This window comes from Carassius gibelio, chromosome A10, assembly GCF_023724105.1.
Source record: "Carassius gibelio isolate Cgi1373 ecotype wild population from Czech Republic chromosome A10, carGib1.2-hapl.c, whole genome shotgun sequence".
NCBI classification, from domain to species: Eukaryota; Metazoa; Chordata; class Actinopteri; order Cypriniformes; family Cyprinidae; genus Carassius; species Carassius gibelio.
The window spans coordinates 13,873,180-13,896,486 of NC_068380.1; the positions used below are offsets into that span (position 1 = coordinate 13,873,180).

A 23,307-nucleotide genomic window follows, 5' to 3' on the forward strand; every position below is an offset into this window, starting at 1 on the left:
TTTGAGTGATGCTGTGTACAGTACTTTTGATGTATGTTTTTGTGTGTGTCTAGCCTATATATATATATATATATATATATATATATATATATATATATATATATATATATATATATATATTGCATTTTTCATTTTAATTTTTGATCTGTTACTTCTAAAGTAACCTTTTTAATGCACTTTGGATCAACGATAGTTGTGTTAAAGTTATGCTCTATAAATAAAAAAATTACTTGACTTGCAGTGTTGGATATACGTACTGCATCATTGATGTTTACATTTAAACACATTTTAACATTCAATATGGAATATTGCATCTTATTAGGTTATATTTTTGTTTACATATAGTTAAAATAGGTGTGTAAATCACTACGCCCATCCTTAGTGACGTTTCAACAAATGCCCGACTTGTAGATAGGCTACAGTTTCCAACTAGAATACAGCAACTATTTATATTTGTTTAATCGTCAAATATAAAAGTTGTAACTAGTGTGGTTAATTTTTTTTTTTTTTTCATGTTATTCGTCAATAAATAATCGCACTGCGAGTCCCTGCGTTAAAAACAGACCACACTCTCAGTTTCATGATAACTGACGCAGAAACGAAAGTGAAACTGAGGGCGTGATCAAATTTATAAACCCATGACTAGCAAGTCTTTCCTAGTCGACCAGAAGGATCACGATGGACGAATATCCCATCATTGTAGAGGGAGACTGGGGGCCTGAACTCGCAAAAAGTGTGAAAAATAAACTTCAGATTTACTTCCAGAGTAAGAAGAAATCTCAAGGAGGGGACTGCGTCGTGCAATATGATGACAAGAGCAACTCTGCTACGATTCTGTTCAAATCGTCTGTCAGTAAGTGCTGAACACAAAAGCATGTTGATAGTTAAACGGGGTTTGTTATCTAGCTTTCCAGACACTTAAGGTAATTTCGGCTTCAAATACAAACTCTCACAAAGTTATATAATCCGTGGATTTTAACGTTCAAATATGGCCTGTTAACCTGAGGCAAGCGGGCCAGTGGGAAAGTTGAACAAAGTTAAAAATTAACCTTAATACTTTACATAATCATTTTATATTTAGAGATTTTAAAAATAGTAGCTTCATCGTTATGAGATGACACGATGATGATGACATTAGCTATGTGAACACACCAGTAGCGGCTGTAAATTTAGGTGGGGCTAATCCTGTTCGTGGTGCTAATATGAGACACTTTTTGTAAACTTTAAATTCTAATCTCTGAACACACATGGGGACAACATTATCCTGCTAGTGTTATCCTGTGAGTGACGTGCTGTTCTGTTGATTGGTGCTACGCTGTCATATTTTGCCACCTCCCATTAAAACTAGTGATGGGAAGTTCGATTCTTTTCCGCGAACCGGTTCTTTCGGACGGTTCGATTCAATAAACCGGTTGAAAAAAACGGTTCAGCGGTCCTTTTACACTCGACGTAATGACGTCATTTGCGATGACGTAATGGTGTCACGTCTGTAAAACATTCAAATATATAAAGTCAGTAATCATAACTTTAGTCAGTTAAAAACCTCATAATCATGAAAAGTTTACATTTGAGTTTTGCAACAACACCCAAATACAGTAACAGCAATAATGTGCTTATGAGGATTCAAGTCTTGAAGATATAAAGTAAATAAATTAGGTGTCATCAGCGCAGAAACCATGATCCACTTACTAAACATAATCCATTGCGATGTATTTGTCATTTAATGAATTTACGTTTCGCCAGATTGCCCTTCATCCAAGCCCTCGGATTACCCGCGCTCATAACATTAGCACAGAATCAGAATCAATCACCAATAGAATCACTTCGGTTCAGACATGCTGTGAGTCAGTTGGCTTCACGCTGAATCGCACATGCACAGTATAATCAGCTCCTCGGTTTTAGAATCGGACGTGTCCAAAAGAAATGGTTTTCGGTTCAGTGTACTGATGATCCGAAAACCAATGCAACCGGTTCTTGACTCGAGAACAAGAATCGCTCTAACTGGCATGTGCTGCAGTTCAGTATCATCAGCTGCTTTACTCGTGTTCATGTTCTGTTTACTACAAACTCAATTTGTGAATGTGTCATCATTAACTATATATACAGTACAGATATTTCATAAATCATCCCTTATTCCTATTAAACATAAAAGTCTTTAGAGTCTTAATTATTGTCCAACTTCCCTGAAAACCCATTTGGTCTATGCATTATATACAATATACGGATTGGAAACATTCATCTAAAAAAAAAAAAAATATATATATATATATATATATATATATATATATATATATATATAAATATATATAAATATATATATATATATATATATATATATATATATATATATATATATATATACACACACACACATATATATATATATATATATATATATAGTTATTTTATCACACTTTCCGATGTTTAACAAAATACTTAAAAAAAAATTACACCCATGCGCAGTATCATCAGTTCATCAGTTCTCAAATCGGACGCTTCCGACAGAAACGATTCTCGGTTGAGTGTACTGGTGATCCGAAAACCGAAGCAACCGGTTCCTGACTCGAGAACGAGAACTGCTCCAGCAGTGGGCGTGTTCGTTCATTATCTGGCTCAGCTCGGTGTTCATCTTCAGTTCGGTCTTCACAGCAGTTCAGTCAGTGTACTGTTTGAGTAAATTAATTACTCCGGGATATTGGTTTATTCTGACTCAGAGGGAGTGTCAGTCACGTTAAAAAAGTTAACAGTGCAGCGGCTGACCTCCGGACGGACGGATGTCTTCCCCGAGGTAACAGGAACTCCATACGGTGACCGCATCCAATCAGTAAGGAAGCAACGAGAATTTAGATTTTTTCAGACCGTAAATCACGCACGGGTAATATGGGAGCCTATGTCTAAACCTAAGGGTATTCTAGGTGGACATTTGAATATTCGGAGTATATTGCCTAAACGGGATCAGATCCAACATCTGTTAACTGACTCTAATTTAGATTTTTTTAGCGTTGAGCGAAACGTGGCTGAACCGTAATATCCAGACCAGTATGATTGATGTCCCTGGTTACATTTGTCATAGAAAGGATAGAACATCTAAAAAAGGTGTGGGGGGGGGGGGGGGGGGTACTATTCTATGTTAGAGACACTCTGAGATGTAATCAAATCAAACTGGACACACCATTAGAATGTTTGGCTTTAAATGTTGTATTATCCCCTAAGATGAATTTTAACATAGTGCTGTATAATCCACCATCATATGTTTCTTTTTATGAGAACTTAGACAAAATTTTTAAATATGTAAATACTCGCACTGAATCTGTTTTTCTTGGTGATTTTAATATTAACTGGCTAGAGAAAAGCCATAGAAAAAAATTAAAGAGACCGTTGTCAAAGCACAGTCTTCATCAGATGATTAAAGGTCCAACAAGGATCACACAAGCGAGTAAAACTATGATCGATCTGATAGTTACTAACAGACCACAGAGAATCATTAGAACTTATAATTTACTAACAGGGCTCTCTGATCACAATATGACCATGGTTGTACGTGTGGCCAGTGGCGTCAGGTACTGGAAGGAACTGTATAAAGCAGCAACAATTATATAACATTCAACTACGCCACCCGGTATATATACCGGGAACTGCCAGCCCCAAGACAGGGGGGGGCGCACAGGTTCGTTACCGAAAAATGGGTGAGCAGAGAGACATAGGCCTGGGAGTACAAAAAAATGAAGCAGCTTTATTCAATACAAAATTTAAAATCATCAATACATTACCATCAAGGGCTAAATATTCACGTGTCAACAAAAGAAAAATAAACACTTTACAACACTTCAATAAATAAAAAAAATGGATACAACATAATACAAATACACAAGAAAGCTTAAGGGAGGGAGATGGCCTGCTGTGACCCTCAATTCACACACACACACACACACAACACGCTTAATACCCACACACACACTCTGGTGAAGTAAGGTCACACAATAAGCACAACACTCAACGTGAACCCCGTTAAACAGCGGCTAACCCCTCCTCTATACACCTTCCTTAGGACAGAAATAAAAAAAAAAGTAAAATAAAGAGAGAACAAAAAAAGTACACAGTCAGTTCACAAAAATAAGTGAGGCCACGATCGCCCGCACACTCACAGGGCAAACGAGAAACAGCCACGCTTTTACTTTCACTCTCTGGCGAGGAATCGTCCAGGCTCGCCAAAAAAAGAAAAAAAGTTCACTCCAACAAAAAGACGACCGGAATCAGCCCAGGCAAGGCAGCAGTGCGTTACATCAATAGACGCGCATCTTGTCTCATAATATAAAGGTGAAACCCTTGATCCTGTCACTCAATCTGTCGAACATGAAACAGAACAATTACTAATAAAACAACAAAAAGAAAGAGGCAAACCATACAAATAGCCCTCATACATACCGGAAGATGTTCATAACACGGTACTATGCACAGTCGCTAACGATAACATGCAGTAGTTTGTTCATTGACGAGCTCAAAGCCAGGGGCAGCCTACACAGCAGCAGAACGCAGAGGCGGCACTCCAGATACTCTCCCATTCATAAGTGCCAACTTCCGTAAAGGGGCGGTACGGGTGACAACGCATCCCAAGTGACAAAAACGTCCTCTTTTTATATCGTGACAGCAGACTGCTGATAGGCTCAACGTTTTCACATGACACTAGCCAATAATCAACACCGGTAACACTTCACCCTGCTACATTCCACCCCCACATTATAAATCGTCGCCCCGACGATAAATCCCAAACCTGGAGTCAATCCCATGGCCTAAAAACAGCTAAAACTGCACTAGACATTGCACCAGAGGGCACCCTAATGCATTCTGCAGCTTCTCCAACTGCTCTGGGCAAATGATGAACATTTGAATGTTGGCCAGCTGTTGGCCTCCTTGACTTACGAGGCAAAACCTCAGCCTCTCGCGGCTGACTCAGAACTGACAAGTCTAGTGATGAGCCTTGACTTATTTCCACCTCGCAAGGAGGACCTGGCCCATTTATAGCCACAGCTCCCTCACACACAACTGACCCTTCAAAAGGGACAGGAACGCAAGTTGCCTGAGATGACTCTGGCAAGGCTACCCACAAGTCCACCTCATCCAAACTATCCTGTAAACTCTGTTCTGGTTCAACCACATGAGCGACACGGGGTATTTGAACAGGGCTCCCTTGAACCTGAACTTTTAACAATGACCGGTGAACCCGCTTGATCTTACCCCCGTCATCCACCGGTGCAATAGTATAAACCGAGCCACCTACCCTAGGCGCTTCTATCACCCTATACACCACAGAGCTCCACAAGTCCTGAATCTTGTGTCGGCCCTGCCTTCCACATTCCCGGAGAAAAACCAGCTGCCCTTGCTCAAGTGGTGCGTCATGGACCCGCAGATCAAAAGATGTTTTCCGACGATCAGCGGCTACCTTTAAACGATCTCTTGCCCCATCAAAGGCTACTTGTAACCGTGTCTGGTGCTCCATAATCCACTCATGCACCTCACCTGCCACTGGCTCAGACACTCTGCCCAACAGGAAATCGATGGGGAGCCGCGGCTCCTGACCAAACATAAGGAAGTGTGGGGACTCACCTGTGGCCTGGTGTGGAGTGGTATTATATGAAAAGAGCACCTGAGGGAGGCATGACACCCAGTCTCTTTTCCTTGAAACTGGTAAGGTGCGCAATAAGTTATGCAATGTTCTATTGAAGCGCTCACACTGACCATTACCAGCTGGGTGGTATGGTGTAGTGCGAGACTTCTCAACCCCATAAAGCTTACACAATTGCTGGATCAGAAGGGACTCAAAGTTTCGGCCCTGATCAGAATGAATTCGTACAGGTACCCCAAACTTATAGAACCATTCACACACCAGCACTTGTGCTACAGTCTCGGCCCGTTGATCCCTAGTAGGGACAGCAAGAGTGAACTTCGTAAACACATCCGTCATTACAAGAACATTCTCCAAGCCTGAACGAGAGGCTTCAAGCAACGTGAAATCGATGGCCAAGATTTCATTTGGCCGGGACGCTAGCAAATGTCCCATAAAACTACGGGCAGCCGGTTCAGTGTCTTTGGCCACTTGACATCGTTCACACTCCTGAACCCATCGTGCCACCTTGGCTGTCATACCAGGCCAATAACACCGCTGACGCACTAACTCAGTAGTGCGTTCAATGCCCTGGTGCCCGTGTTCTTGATGCAACCCTTGCAACACGTCACGCTGCAGTACAGAAGGTAGAACTACTTGCAAAATCTCATCCCCACCATCAGGACGAAAAATTCGACGATAAATCACTCCCTGCTTTTCCACCAGGCGGTCCCACTGCCGAAGAAGAATTAGAGCAGCCTGTGAAAGCTGCCGCCGCTCAAGAGGCCCAGGGAACTCTTGCTTTCTCCAAAACCCCAGAATCTCACCGATTACTGGGTCAGCCTCTTGTAAGCCCCCGATATGATCAAGTGAATGACCCGGTAAGGCAGTCACCATGGCCTGACAAGCAACAGGAGCCAATGGTACAGCGACAGCCTGACGTACCGAAGCGGGAACCCCTGTACCTGGGAACAGGCTACCTGCCACTTCCAGTACGGGTGGATTCTGACGAGACAAGGCGTCTGCATTCTTATTACACCTCCCAGGCCGATACTTAACTTCAAAATCAAAACAAGCAAGCTGTGATGCCCAGCGCTGCTCTGTAGCCCCCAATTTAGCTGAGGTCAGATGGCTAAGAGGATTGTTATCAGTATACACCACACATTTATGGCCTAATAGATATTCTCTAAATTTCTCAGCCATGGCCCACTTTAATGCCAGAAACTCTAGTTTCATAGAACTATAGTTTGACATATTACGTTCTGTGGGTCTTAGGCCACGGCTTGCATATGCCACAGGTCTTACTTTGCCACCCTGCTCCTGGGAAAGGACTGCACCTAACCCACCCAGGCTAGCGTCCACCTCCAAAATAAAAGGGAGGGAAAAATCTGCATAACAGAGCACCGGAGCAGAAATGAGCTTACCCTTCAAACTCTCAAAACTTCTCTGACAGTGGGTAGTCCAGCCACTTGCAAAACCTGGCTCTGCTCTCTTCCGAGACTTTGTGCCACCAAACTCTGCAACCAGCCGATGTAGAGGGGCTGCCAATTTAGCAAACCCCTCCACAAAACGGCGGTAATAACTCGCAAAGCCCAAGAAGGAGCGAAGTTCTGACACACTAGTAGGTTGTGGCCACTGGGCCACAGCCTCAATCTTCTTGGGGTCGGTGGAAACACCATCGGCTGAAATCACATGACCCAAATATGTGACTTCCGAACGAAAGAAAGCGCATTTCTCTAACTTTGCCTTAAGACCTTCGCACTGCAACCTACTCAAAACAAGCTCCAGTCGTTCCAGATGTTGTTTGACTGAAGATGAAAAAATTACAATATCATCCAGATACAGTAACAATGACTGACACTGTTGATCACCGAATAAACGCTGCATTAAACGCTGAAACGTACTAGGTGCGTTGCAAAGGCCAAAAGGCATGCGATTCCATTCAAATAAGCCGAATGGCGTACAAAATGCAGTCTTAAGCCGATCTTGTTCACTGACAGGGACCTGATTGTATCCGCTAGCTAAATCCATGGTGGAAAACCAACGGGCCCCTGTCAGTGAATCTAATGACTCCTCAATACGAGGAAGAGGAAACGCATCCTTTCTAGTTCTCGCATTCAACTGACGGTAGTCTACGCACATCCGCAGACTACCGTCCTTTTTCTTGACAAGAACTATAGGGGATGCGTAAGGGCTACAACTCTCGCGTATCACCTTAGCCTCCAACAACATATTGATATGGGCCTTTACCACCTCATACTCCGATGGGGGTATTCGACGGTACCGCTGCCGAACTGGGGTATCATCCATCAGTGGGATCTCATGCGACAACAGGGTAGTACATCCCAAATCCCCCTCATGTACAGAAAACACCGACTGGTACTGCCAGAGCAGAGCCTGAACACGTTCTTGATCCTCCAGTGACAACACAGACAAATCAGTAGCCTTTATCTGCTCTTCAACCGTAGGCAACTCATGAGAGACCTGCACGTTAACGGTAGCAGAGATAGTTTTAACCTCCGTAACCCCTGATGGTAAACTGACAACATAAACACTAGTTAAAGTTCCTAAATGAGTGCGTGGGTAAAGCACAATGTCAGTGGTTCCCACATTCACCACTGGCACCGAAACAATACCTCGATTTACCTGCACCAACGATGGTGAGGCCAACAATCCAGCTGGCAGGCCAGATTCAGGGGGCTCAAAAAGCACAGTGTCATGCAAGAACTGCTCTGAACAAGTTGCCGTAACTAGTTGTAACATGCCACCTGGGATGCGTTGTACCCTACGACCGCGTACCCTAACTGACCCCGCACGAGTAGAATAAGACTGGGAGCATACCTTATGACAATATTGAAATGCCTCTGTTACAATACTGGGTACCTTAACCAATGAGGGAGATTCAAAAAGAGAAGAGCCATGCTGCCCAAAGAGCTCCTGGTAACATCGGCTGAGAACATTCATTCCCAGAACTCCCGGTGCCTGGGAACACAAGCCCCCAGGAGGATCTCGGACAACCAGCACCCCGCATCCTGGCACTAACCTGCCACAGAGTCCGACATCCAACTCCATATAACCAATGTAGGGGATGTCCAACCCGTTGGCAGCACGAAGTTGCAACCACTGGCATGACCGAAGACGATCCTGACCCCACGGTTCAAAATTTTGTAAGAAACAACTCTCCGTTATTGTAGAAACCATGGAGCCAGTGTCTATAAGGCAGGGCACCTGAACCCCACCAATGCAAACTACCAAATGGGGACATGACGACATTAAAGATGATACTGAACGAGAACCCTGAAGAATCTTTGAGCCACCATCTACCCCAACCGAGCTGTGACTCTGCAGCCCGGCGGGTGCTAGTTTTCCGACAACTGCTGTACAAAAGGCTGCCCACCTCCAGCCACAGGAGGGACCATACGAGAAGATGGAGGGTGAGGAGGAACACGTTCCCCGTCACACTCCCTGGCAAAATGGCCAGGTCGCTGACACCGTCGACAAATTATGGTATTGCCACGAGAAGAGTGATTCCGTGGGTGTGGAGATTGACTACGTGCACGAGGGGCTTGACTACACTCAGCCACCATCTGGAGCCGAGTCACACTTTTAGAGAGCTGATTTAATTGGGCTTGCTGTGATTTCAACAGATCCCTTAACTCACTTAGCTCAACCATTGAGGCACCACGGGCATCTAACGATGATCCCCCCTGTACCCCATACTGCATAACGGGAACCAAAGGAACCGACTGGCTTCGACGGCGATCACCCCCCGGCAACCCCTCTCTCTCCCACCTAAGAGCCTCACTACGGACCTCTAACAAACTGGAGGAGGGTAAGCGACGTACCAATTGTTTCAACTCACGACGTAAGGCGCTATCTATCACATGTTCTACAAATTGGTCACGCACAAGGGTTTCGGAATTTGGCATAGCATAAGGGGACTTTTCTTCAACAGACTTCCAAAGGCCCATCAAAGCTAAAGAAAACTCTAATAGGGTCTCCCCCTCACGTTGTTTACGAGAAAAAAATGCCTCCTGCAGAGCCACATATGACTGAGAACAGCCATACAATTCCCTCAATGCGGAAATAATTTTATCGCAATCCCCTCGTTCAACACTAGGTCGATGCCTAATCTCCTCCCGTGCTTCCCCCTCCAAATGGTCAAATACAAAAAACGCTCGATCAGCAATAGAAAGATGGCGCACCTGCATACACGCCTGAACTTCCTCAACCCATTCGTCAATGCTGATGCCAGCCCGGCCGTTAAATTTTGGACATCGCCGATCACGAGGTACAAACACAAACCTCTCAGCTGAGGTGGCACCAGCACTCACGGGTTGGGACACGGTGGCGGGAGCCTCTGCAACACTAGAAACACCATTATTTGACAACATTGGAGCACATACACGTTCTTGGCGCAATTTCTCATTATCAGCCTTTAGCTGTGCTACCAATTCCCTTAATTCTTGTAACTCCCCTTCCATCACTACTCACCACAACACCGAGGAGATTTTACACAAATAACACACCGCTGCCTTGCCTTTAGGAAAGAAAGAGAAAAGAAAAAGAGGGGGGGGAGAAATGTACATGTATATTTTTCAACCATACAATACCAACAAAAAATATACTGCCTCAAAAGCACTCCCAGACTCACTTCTCAAAATACAAGCTCACCCAAAATATGGAGACCCTGCCGACTACGCCAAATGTGGCCAGTGGCGTCAGGTACTGGAAGGAACTGTATAAAGCAGCAACAATTATATAACATTCAACTACGCCACCCGGTATATATACCGGGAACTGCCAGCCCCAAGACAGGGGGGGGCGCACAGGTTCGTTACCGAAAAATGGGTGAGCAGAGAGACATAGGCCTGGGAGTACAAAAAAATGAAGCAGCTTTATTCAATACAAAATTTAAAATCATCAATACATTACCATCAAGGGCTAAATATTCACGTGTCAACAAAAGAAAAAAATAAACACTTTACAACACTTCAATAAATAAAAAAAATGGATACAACATAATACAAATACACAAGAAAGCTTAAGGGAGGGAGATGGCCTGCTGTGACCCTCAATTCACACACACACACACACACACACACAACACGCTTAATACCCACACACACACTCTGGTGAAGTAAGGTCACACAATAAGCACAACACTCAACGTGAACCCCGTTAAACAGCGGCTAACCCCTCCTCTATACACCTTCCTTAGGACAGAAATAAAAAAAAAGTAAAATAAAGAGAGAACAAAAAAAGTACACAGTCAGTTCACAAAAATAAGTGAGGCCACGATCGCCCGCACACTCACAGGGCAAACGAGAAACAGCCACGCTTTTACTTTCACTCTCTGGCGAGGAATCGTCCAGGCTCGCCAAAAAAAGAAAAAAAGTTCACTCCAACAAAAAGACGACCGGAATCAGCCCAGGCAAGGCAGCAGTGCGTTACATCAATAGACGCGCATCTTGTCTCATAATATAAAGGTGAAACCCTTGATCCTGTCACTCAATCTGTCGAACATGAAACAGAACAATTACTAATAAAACAACAAAAAGAAAGAGGCAAACCATACAAATAGCCCTCATACATACCGGAAGATGTTCATAACACGGTACTATGCACAGTCGCTAACGATAACATGCAGTAGTTTGTTCATTGACGAGCTCAAAGCCAGGGGCAGCCTACACAGCAGCAGAACGCAGAGGCGGCACTCCAGATACTCTCCCATTCATAAGTGCCAACTTCCGTAAAGGGGCGGTACGGGTGACAACGCATCCCAAGTGACAAAAACGTCCTCTTTTTATATCGTGACAGCAGACTGCTGATAGGCTCAACGTTTTCACATGACACTAGCCAATAATCAACACCGGTAACACTTCACCCTGCTACATACGGAAACTCACTAAACAGCGTTTACCCAAATTTACGAACGAAAGTAAACAAGGGAACCTGGGTATCCCCAAAACTAAGTTGACACAAGTTAAAAATGATTTAGATAATTTAGATTGGAATAATGTTTTACAATCAAATGTTTAGAAAATTGTTGTAACTCTCTGATGAAAAACCTCACAAATCTGATTGGGAAATATAGTAAGACATTCAAAGGCACGCAACGAAAAGCCTCCTTACCATGGCTGAATAATGACATTCGTCAGCTAATGAAAAAGAGAGACTATGCATTGAAAAAAGCGCTGCTCTCCAAAACAAATACCGATTTTCTCATCTTTAAAGGATTGAGAAATGCAGTAGTTAGAGAATTGCGTAAAGCAATGACAGCCTATTTTATGCAATTGTTTGAGGATTCGGAAGGAAATAGTGCATCCCTTTGGAAGCACCTCAATAGCCTTACTAAACTTAAGCCTAGTCAACAAAAAACAATAGCTGAGTTGGAAGTGAATGGAGTTATCAGCACTAACAATTCAGCTATTGCAAATGAACTTAATAATTTTTTTATTCAGTCTGTTGAGGAGCTTGCTAAGACTTTTGAACCAGCAACCCTATCACAGACTACAAAGTCTGACCAATCAGATCTTTTTCAAATTAAAGAGGTTAGTCAGGAAAAAGTACATACAATTATGAATAAATTAAAAAAAAATCTAAGGCAAAGGATGTATTTGGGTTGGACACTGCCTTTATTACAACTCACTGCTCTGCTTTAATTAAACCTGTAACCCACCTTGTAAACCTTTCCATCAGAGTGGGCAAATTCCCACAAAGTTGGAAACAAGCCATTATTACACCGATTTTCAAGGCTGGCGCAAAGAATCAAGCAAGCAACTATAGGCCAATCTCTATACTGCCGGCTTTCTCCAAAATTTTAGAGAAAATTATCATAGAACAGTTAGTAGAACATCTTGAAGGTAACAAACTTATCAATTCTAAACAGTTTGGATTCAGAGCAGGGTATTCTACAGAAATGGCTAATTGCTACCTTACCGAGAACATTAAGAGTAAATTGGACAAGGGTAATGTTGTGGGAGCAGTGTTTATAGACCTAAAAAAGGCCTTTGACACCTTGAACCACAACATACTCTTGAATAAACTTACAACCTTCAACTTCTCTGAACATGCTATCGGCTGGTTTGCATCATATTTGGAGCATAGAGAGCAACGTGTTAAAATAAACACAGAACTCTCAACATCACTACAATCCACGATGGGTATTCCACAGGGCTCCATTTTGGGGCCTCTGCTCTTTAGTCTATATATAAACGACTTACCTACATGCTGTCAGTCAGCCAACTGCCAAATGTATGCTGACGATACAGTAATTTATGCTTCAGCTAGGACACCAGCTATAGTAGCAGAGACCCTCACTAAGGAAATGGAGGGTATATCCCAGTGGCTTAAAGAAAATCATCTGACGTTTAACTTCACAAAGACGGTATCTATGTGCTTCTCAATTAGAGGAAAAATTAAATGTACAATTAAAATAGATCAAGAAGCCATAGAGGAAGTTGAGGAATTAAAATTTTTAGGTATTATTCTGGATCCCCAACTCAAATTCAATACACACATTAACAAACTCTGTAAGACTGTTCGGACAAACCTAAACTGTTTTAGAATGATTAGGCATCATATACCTGTCAAAGCAGCTTTGCTGTTTTTTCATGCTATGATACTTTCTCATTTATCTTCTTGTGTTTCTGTATGGGGCCAAGCCTCCCAGACAACAGTCAAACCCATCATGTCATTATACAAACAAGCACTGAAAATAATGGATCAGAAACCAATTATGTGGCATCACTGTTTGATTGTACAGAAATACAAGCTTTTAAATTTTGAGAGTTTTATTAAGTTCTCTTTTCTTAAGCTGATTTTTAAATGTATAAATAATCAAGCTCCAGCCGTACTCTGTCCTTTTGTGACAAAAATAAACACATGGGGAGTTGCCACTAGGAGAGCAGCGGGTGGCAACTGCATAGCAGAGGGGCGCAAAACCACTTTTGGCCACTCAAGTTTTTCAGTGATAGGTACCCATTTTTGGAATGATTTACCAACGGAAATAAAAACAGAGACCAACCTGAAAACATTTAATAGAAAGGTGAAACACTGGCTGAAAGAAAATCAAATATGTGGACATTGACTCATTTTTTGTTGCAATGTATTGTCTGTGCTGGATATGATGTGTTGTGTTGTGTTGTGTAGTGTAATGTGGTCGGGATTGTGTAAAATGTTAATGTTAATGTTTATAAGGTATTTGTTGCATGATTGTGTAGTTTACACTACGTAGTTTTTTATGTTTTTAGAAAGGCCTGACCAGGGACTGGGGTTGCAAATTAGCCTATTGGCTAGAAACCTTTTATGCAACACATTTACACATTTTGTTATGGATTTGTCTATTATAATTTTGTATGTAACAATGTGCGCTGCATTGTCCCTGATAAATAAAAAAAAAAAAAAAAAAAAAAAAAAAAAGTTTAAGTAATTTGTGGATTAATGCTTATTGGAGACGTGAACTATTTCAAACGATTCAGTTTGATTTGGTGAACTGGTTCAACCGGTTCACTAAGAAGAACCGGTTAAATTGAACGGTTCGTTCACGAATCGGCCATCACTAATTAAAACGGTAGCCTACAATTCGACAACGAAAAATGCTACCTGTAAAATGATGGTTAATGAACGTTTACATACCACAACCCTAAACCTAATTGTAATGCAAACACAGTAATGATTTGTTATTTATGTGTTTTATATTGTTGTTTTGTGCTGTTCTTTGTTTTAAAGTATTGCGATCTAAGTCCAATTGTTTGTGTTTAAGTTCGAGATGGCGTGCTCTCAAAGGCAGAACACATTATTACCATTGACAATCAACAAATCAAGCTGAAATTGTACATACCCAGCGATGCAGAGGAACAGGCAGACAGTGCTGGACAACAAGTGAGTAGACTTATAAAAAAAATGCAGAATTAGGACCAGAATGCTTTTACAACGAAACCTCAGATGAGTGGCTCTGTAATTTAGACCCTTTAGATTGTGTCAAGTCATTATATAAATATATATATATATATATATATATATATATATATATATATATATATATATATATATATATATATATATATATATATATATTTATATATATATGAACAGAATGGTCTATCATAATAGAATATTAAATCAGTTTTATTGTTGAGAAATATTTACATTTTAGAGTTTCTCTAAGACGGCTGTTTCCATATATAAGTCTGTTGTAGAGAGACCAATTAACTAACATATACTTTATAGTTCTCCATTTATATAATTGTAAATGCTTTATGTTTGTGTGATTTTAGACAGAGCAGGCATGTGGATATCAGGAACCAAGTAAGTAAATCTTCTGAACTTTGGTCTCTGGCTGCTTACAGGCATGTGATATTTATTGGTTAAGTTATTGTAATGTTATTGAGGATGTACTAATTTACATTACTTTTTAATGGTAAATATAACAGTTATGTATAGTTTTTTAAACAAAAAGATGAACAAAAAGAGAATTGAAACAAAAGAAGTATTTGTTTTCTTAACAGTAGTTGATACTACTAGCTGACTTTACACACACACACACACACACACACACAAACATATATATATATATATATATATATATATATATATATATATATATATATATATATATATATATATATTGAAACTTATATATATATATTGAAACTTCATAAATATGTGTTAATTTATTTATTTTTTGCTTAAAGATCAAAGTGCCCAGCAGACTGATGTGGATGTGAAGAAGCCTACAGAGTCAAGTGCTGTGGTCCTGGAAAACCTTCCAGATGATATTAAACATGATCTTTTAACTCTATTGGTGGAGAAAATCAGCAGTCTTTCTGAAAATGACTTTAGCATAGAATTAATACCAGAAATAAGAAAAGCAGTTGTGACCTTTAAAAATCCAAGTGGTAAGTTCTCTTATAGACCCTACATTTACATTTTTATCATAATTTGAACATATTTTACTTAGTCAAGATTTTTTTATTTGTATTATTAATTTAGTTTTACTTTGATAACATAACACTTGAGTTTTACATGATGGTCTTTTTGGACTGGGAAAAATATTTGAGTTTATATATACAAAAATAATAATTATTTGTTTTATGACATTATAACTCCAATGTTTAGCTTGCATATGTGTCTGGCACTTTTAGTAAAATTTAATTACAAATATATATATATATATATATATATATATATATATATATATATATATATATATATATAATTGTTTTTATTTTTTTATCTAACAGCTGCAGAAAAGTTTCTTGAGGACAGTGGGACATATGACAGGTTCAAGAAGAATAATCTGAGGGCCCGTGCACTGGAGAGAAGCACAAGTGTGCGAGTGGAGAATATTCCAGCTGAGGCAAACAACAATAAGATGCTGCTGGAACTGTATTTTGAGAAATGGGGCGGTCCAATAGAGGAAGTTATCACAATTCCATCAGAACAAGCAGCCATTATTATCTTTGATGAAGAAGAAGGTAAATACATGAGCAATCGCTGATTATAGCTGCATTTCCACCGCATCATTTTGAAAATATTACTGTTATTGTGTCATGAAATGTTATTTTAAAAGTATTTCAGGCGAGAATGTAATTGTTTAAAACTCAAATCTGTGGTCTATTAATAAAGACAGCGCCTATTTAAAAATGTGTTTCGCCGATTTCGGAGACTTGAGCTCCACATGATCAGCGGGAGCTCAGTGCTCATCTATCCGCCGAGAGCAGCCTCACCTTGGGTAGTCCTTCTGATCTGTGCCTCTGGCTCTGATGTCTCTTTAGTGGTTAAACATAAAATATAATTAGTTTTGGGTAAATCTAACAGGTAATCTTTGGTCTGTATTCAATTTATCTATATGTTAAAATAAAAATAAAAAAGGCAATTGATATATTTCGTTTCATTGTAATGGCTGCACACATTTCCCTGAACTAAGTACATTTCTGTGGCTATTATTATGTTCAAATGAAAACGAAAGGAGGCAGTGATATTTGATATCCTATTTTGTTTTATTGTAAATATACAGTGAGGAAAATTGCAGCAGCCAAGGTGAGCTGACTGATGTTATCAAGTACGCTGCTGTTTTGCAGAATTACCGAAAGTGTGATGTCGCGGACATCACACTTATGAGTCGAATGCTCATAGTCCGAAGTACTGAGGATGCAAGTCCAAAATCAGTGTACTTTGTATTGAGAAACGCGCACAGGACTATGTCACCAGACTATTGGCCTAATCTTCCCGGTACTTTAGACCGCGGTGGAAACACAGAAAGCAAAAGGTTTGGGGGGAAAATAGTTCCTGGGAAAAAAAGTTCCTGGTACAATTAATCCGGGTAATTTCGGTGGAAACCCGGCAGGAAGATGGAAACGCGGTGGAAACTGTTACAGTTAAGACTAGACCAGGGGTGCACAAACTCAGTCCTGGAGGGCTGGTGACCTGGAAAGATTTAGCTCCAAATTGCCTCAACACACCTGCCTGGAAGTTTTTAGTATGACTAGTAAGCTTGATTGGTTCAGGTTTGTCTAATTGGGGTTGTAGCTAAACTATCCAGGACACAGTTTTTTTCCCTCCAGGACTGAGTTTGGGCATCCCTGGACGAGACTAATGTTGGGTACACACCAGAAGATTATCGGGCTGATTTGGGGCAGATTTCGCCCCTTCCGATAATCCTAGCTATGTTCCGATTATCTTGATGGTTCTACAGATTATCTCATCAGATTTTCCCTTGGTGTGAGGTGTGTTAAGAGTGTCCGAACCTGATCGGAAGAACTTTGGAGCCACCCCAATCGCGAATCATAAATATTAAACATGTTTAATATTTACGATCCGAAATCCTGATGTGTGGTCATGTGTCCGTCATGCTTAAGTCTCGCGAGATTTTGTGAGATTTCCTGTGTTCACAGTCGAGACTCTGGTTGAAAATCTGTTTGTGTGTGGTGTGGTGTGCTGTCTTTGTCACATCATGGCACACCTCACACTATAGGAGCAGAACGGTTAAATCTAGGATGTTTTATCATATGCATATATCTAATTTTGAAAATCTTATAAGATGTAAAAAATATTTTGGTGTGTACCCAGCATTAGTAAAACTTCTTCAACTAAGTAAAACTCCAAAATCAATGTATTGATTCACTATGCCTACATGTTTAAATCTTTTCAGCAAAAGAGAGAGTTTTGAAGCAAGGGAATATTATCTGTGAAGTTCCAGTCAAGATATATCCCTACTTCAAATCACTTGAGACTGTCTTGTATGGTGGCACAAGACCACATTTGAAGCTGCCTGAACCCATTACAGTCAGTGTACATCCTGCCATCAGGGAATTCATCCTCAAGAAAGGCCAGATTTCTTCAATTATAGACCAGATGAGCCCACACTTCTGCCAGATAAACATGGACAAACCTGAAGTTTTTCTCAGTCCTGATCCAGCATTACTGAAACAGAAAGGACTTACCAGAAGACACATTGATGACTGGAATAAGAATGCAATTGATGTCTTCAAGAAAATCATCTCCAACTACACAACATCTGAGTGGCCGGTGTCACACGCCTTGTGGTCTAAAGTGGAAAGTGATGTTAAGGAAGTAGTGAAAGAGCAGGTTTTTACATATTTGGATGCCTCTAAAGGGGTGCTGACACTGGCAGGAATGACCCATGAGATAACTGGACTGAAACCTATCATGGAGAAAATTTTAGAGAGAGGAACAAATCAAATAGAGAGAGAACAGAAGAGTGTGACTGAATATTTGGAGATTTCTCCTGCCATGTACTCTCTACTTGAACGAGATGGCCTGAACAGTGCTACAGCTATTTCTCCACAGCTGCATATTGACTACAACACAAAAATGAAAAGATTAAATTTAACAGGTCTTCATAATGAAATTCTCTTGTTCAAGATTTGGGTCCTTGAGAAGAAAACAAATATGAAACAGAAGCCCTTACAGATTGACCATACAATCATGGAGTTTCTGAGATCAGTGGATTGTGATGAAATGTCCACAGATCTCTTCATTTCTCATGGAATAACTGCTGTCTACACAATCGAACATGGAGATGTTGTTGTGATTGGGAGCACAGAAAGAGCACTTGTTGACGCAGAGAAGAGGATAAATACAGTTCTTACATCCAAAGGCCTCACTGTAGAAGATCAGGGTGTCCTTCAGTTGCCAGAGTGGCTGGATCTCAAGAAACATTCGCAAGAATCGTTTAGTACTTCCAAAAAGACATCTGTGATTATACATTTATCTAAACAGAGAGACAAAGTGATGGTGACTGGATTCAGAGAACCAGTGATGGAGGTCAGTCAGGACTTAGGACGATTCATTGAGAAACACACTAGAATTGAAGAAACTGTTCGTGTCAAATCACATGCCGCGGTTGAATTCATAAAAAACAGAAAATCACAAGACTGGCAGCATTTCATTAAGTCTGATGAGGTGAAAGTGAGTTTTAATCCAAAGAGACCATGGATCAAACTGTCTGGAATGCGTACATTTGTGCAGCCAGCTTTGACTCTATTTGAAAGGTTGGCAGATGCTCTCTACACAGACACAATGATCATTAAAAAGGCAGGAGCAAAGAAGTACTTCATGGAGGAGGGCAAAATGATGTTCTCAATGCTGTTTAAGGAAAAAAGATTTGTGGTGGTTCTTCAGGAAGATGACATGTTGAAAGAGGAGGAAGATAAATGTACTGAAGGTAGTTTTGGAGATATTGACCAGGTATCTTGTGAGGTTCAAATGCCAAGTGGTGTAACTGTAACTGTCAGGAAGGCAAACATTTGCAAGCTCCATGTTGATGCTGTGGTCAATGCTGCTAATAAAGATCTGAAACACATCGGTGGTTTAGCTTTAGCACTTCTCCAAGCTGCTGGACCAAGTCTGCAGCAAATCTGTGACCAACACACAAAAGCAAATGGACCTCTGATGCCTGGAGATGCCATCATCACTGCTGCTGGTCGTCTTCCCTGTAAATATGTAGTGCACGCTGTTGGACCTCGTTTCAGTGATTCAGACAGACCTACTACTGTTCAATGCCTGAGACGTGCTGTGAGGGAGAGTTTGAATCGGGCAACAACCAGAAACTGCTCCTCCATTGCAATTCCAGTTATTAGCTCAGGGGTATTTAGTTGTCCTCTCGAGCTTTGCACTGAATCAATTGCCAAGGAGGTGCATGAGTACATTGAAGATCACAACCACAGAGGCTCCAGTAGCACATTAACTGAAATTCACTTGGTTGACAATAATGTCAACACTGTGAATGCCATGACTCAAGCTGTCAAAAAGGAGTTTGCAGCTTATAACCCCAAAATGACTTTCCCTCATCAAACCAAACCACATGGGTATAGTAATTATGGACAAGGCTATTCTGAAAATGTTCAGGGAAACTATGGCAAAAAAAAACAAGAGTTTGAAGCTGCCAAACCCCATGGTAATAGAGATTTTGAAGACAAAGCACACTGGAGAAGAGAAACCTCAAGCTATGGTGACAGATCAGATAAATCTGAAGGGTTACGTGTTCTTGAGACCAAAACTACACAAGATGGACTTAAAATCATTCTGAGTAAAGGGAACATCCAGGAAGCACATGTAAGTGGATATAAGATTAATTGTTACTCATGGAAACATTAAGATAGTTTTTATTGTGTTTTGTTTATGTGTTTATGTTTTATTTATTTTTTTCACTTCATGCCAGTAAAAAGATAAAAAAAATCCTTAAACAAAAATAAATATCTGTCCAAATGTTCCAAAGTCTTCCATGTAGTTTGCCCAAGTTGGAATGGTGGAAAAGACACAGCAGAAATGGTGAGTCACACATGTTATTGACCTCAATCAAACGTATCCTTGATTTCCGTTTAATAAAATGTTTTTGTTATTTTTTATTTTCTTTTTTTAGCATTACAGACATGCATTTCCATATGCATGTATGCCTCATTTGTAACCTCTTCTTATTTAGATGGCAATTTAAAGATTTTAATAGATATATTTATTTAAAACTTAAAAGGTACTCATTCGGGTGATTAAAGATTGCCTGAGAACTGCAGAAACACAGGGAATGGCTTCAATTTCCTTCCCAGCTATCGGGACTGGGAATCTTAGCTTTCCTAAAGATCTGGTGGCCAGAATCATGCTGACAGAAGTCCAGAAATGTAATTTCAAAAACCTTCAAGAGGTAATTGTGATTGTTCACCCTTCTGACAAGGAGAGTGTAGAGGTGAGTGGAATAAATGTAGATAAAACCGATTAAATAATCTACCATTGTTGTGTTAATGTTAACTTGTATATTTCTGTGCTTTATCTATTAGTGCTTTACCAGCGTCTTTAGACATGGGATTCATGGTCCCGTCACAAAAGGAGCACATCGACATGTCATGCCTAAAATGAATCTTTTTGCCAAATCAGCTCAGACCTCTGGTAACACTTTGATGTCATCTGATGTCCATCACACATATTTTTCTTATGAACTTCATTATGAACATATTATTTTCTTATCTGTAGAGGTCATTGGCAAAGTCTCCTCTCCCTCTCTTGGGGTGCACACTATGCAGCTGGGTCAAGTGACTCTGGAGGTTTCATCTGGAGATATAACTAAAGAAAAAACTGATGCCATTGTCAACTCCTCAAATCACACATTTTCTCTGAAAGCAGGTTAATCCAACTTCACACACACAGTTACTTATTTTGGTTTCATTTAAAATTAATTTAACATTCAAAGTAAATTACAATGTAACTGCTATTTTTATTTGTAATCTAGGAGTATCCAAGGCCATTTTAGATGCTGCTGGAGTACAAGTTGAACAAGAATGTTCACAGATTGGTTTGCATAATCTCAAATTAGCAATTTCTTCTAATTTATACTGAAATGGAGATATATTAAACGTAAGATGCTATTGATAAACATGTTTTTCCAATAGTGGGATCATCAAATATACAGCAAACAGAGATTGTGACCTCAGCCGGGCAGCTTCCATGTGGAAACATCATCCATGTTATTGGACACAATAGACCATCTGAAATTAAGGATGTTGTTTTGTCTGTTCTGATGTTATGTGAGTCACGCCAGATTACTTCTGTTGCCTTCCCAGCTCTTGGCACTGGTAAGATGTTTTGCTTCTTACTTTTCTGCACACAGTGGTTGCAATATATTGTTGAATTTATTTATGTACTTTTTTGGGGGTAAATATGTCTCTAACCCTTTAGGTCAGGGAGGTGCAAATCCAGCTGATGTTGCAAATGCAATGGTTGATGCAGTGGTCGATTTTGTAAAGAAAAAGAAACCGGCGCATGTAAGGCTTGTGAAGTTTCTTATATTCCAGACAAACATGGTGGCAGACTTTCACCAAAGCATGGTTAGAAGATCTGGTGAGAAAGTAGAAGGGGATAAAAGTGTGTTTACCAAAATTAAAGGTCAGTAAAGAAATATAAATGCTATTTTTGTAGATAAGTTTAATAAACAACAACTGATCCTTCTTTTCTTTCTAATAAATCTGTAGACTTCTTCTTTTCTGGAAGTTCAGACTCTCCTGCAAATGAAGAGTTTGTGATGGTTGGTGAAGAAATTGAGCCGGCTGTGTTTCAGCTGTGTGGAGACACACCAGAGGACCTGAGAGAAGCAAAGGACATGATCAACAGTTTGATATTACGTGAGCATGTGACCATCCCAATCCATGATCCAGCCATTGCTCATTTCACCAGGAAGGATGCAGAAACACTGAATGTCATGCAGAGGGAGCTCACTGTCAGTGTCCAGCTTGAGAAGAAAGGCCAAGACTCTGTCATCACACTGGAGGGCCTGACAAGAGACGTTCATACTGCAGAAAGTCGTATTCGGGACATGATCAGAAAGGTGGAAAGAAATGAAAACCGAAGGCGTGAAGCATTTATAATTAGCAGTGTGGTTGAGTGGCAATATCAGGAGAATGGAGACAGCCTCAAAACCTTTGATATGTTAACCAATTTAGACTTGGAACAGGCCTATCAGAACAATCGGCCTTCAGTGAGAATCAAGATTAATAATGATGAATATGATGCTGATTTAGTTCGAAAAGTGGCCATAAGAGGGAAACTGATGATTGAACTTAACAGAGTAGATCGGGAAGGTAAGATAATTTTAGTAATAAAAAACAGAAAAGTTATTCATTAGCTGGAAAAAGATGACTGTTTGTCTGTAGAAAACATAAATTAGAATGCAAAGATTAGATTGGTGTCATATTTTTTTTTTCACAGATGCAGCTCAAAGCGCTTTGCCTTCACACTGGGAGGACATGAAAGGACAGGCAGTTGTTCTTGTAAAACTCAGAGCAGGCTCAAATGAATATGCAGAAGTGGAGAAGGAGTTCACAAGCACTGGACTATCCAGTAACAACATCATTTCAGTAAGACAAAACTGAGGGGGATGAGTAATGTGTATTTAATTATAATTTAAAAAAATTCTGGTGTCTAAATTTATTACAGTGGTCTAAGACTCTTTTGCTGATGTTTATTTGTCTTTAGATTGAAAGGGTCCAGAACAGTGCACTTTGGAGAAATTTTATGATCAAAAAGGAGGAAATGGAGGGCAAAAACAAGCACAAAAACAATGAAAAATATCTCTTCCATGGCACTGCAGCTGATAAGACAGATCACATCAACAGTCACGGTTTCAATCGCAGCTTCGCTGGCATGCATGGTATCAGTAAAATTCATTATAAACTTTCTTTGCTTTTGTATCC

At 40.3% G+C, this 23,307-nt stretch overlaps 1 protein-coding gene and 1 pseudogene across 2 annotated transcripts in view; both read left to right on the forward strand.

The window, feature by feature from the left end:
* The window catches only part of LOC128021261 (protein mono-ADP-ribosyltransferase PARP14-like), a 34,997-nt gene that overhangs the window by 10,943 nt on the left and 747 nt on the right, over positions 1-23,307 (forward strand). Inside the window, exons 12-18 of one of the 2 annotated variants that reach the window (XM_052608329.1) lie at positions 21,166-21,244; positions 21,351-21,413; positions 21,511-21,693; positions 21,797-22,003; positions 22,090-22,695; positions 22,823-22,971; positions 23,090-23,264. In XM_052608329.1, the coding sequence (XP_052464289.1) occupies positions 21,166-21,244; positions 21,351-21,413; positions 21,511-21,693; positions 21,797-22,003; positions 22,090-22,695; positions 22,823-22,971; positions 23,090-23,264 (1,462 nt within the window). The remainder of the gene's footprint in view (positions 1-21,165; positions 21,245-21,350; positions 21,414-21,510; positions 21,694-21,796; positions 22,004-22,089; positions 22,696-22,822; positions 22,972-23,089; positions 23,265-23,307) is intronic. The other variant, XM_052608330.1, reaches the window with a different exon arrangement.
* On the forward strand, positions 613-20,638 carry LOC128021263 (protein mono-ADP-ribosyltransferase PARP14-like; annotated as a pseudogene).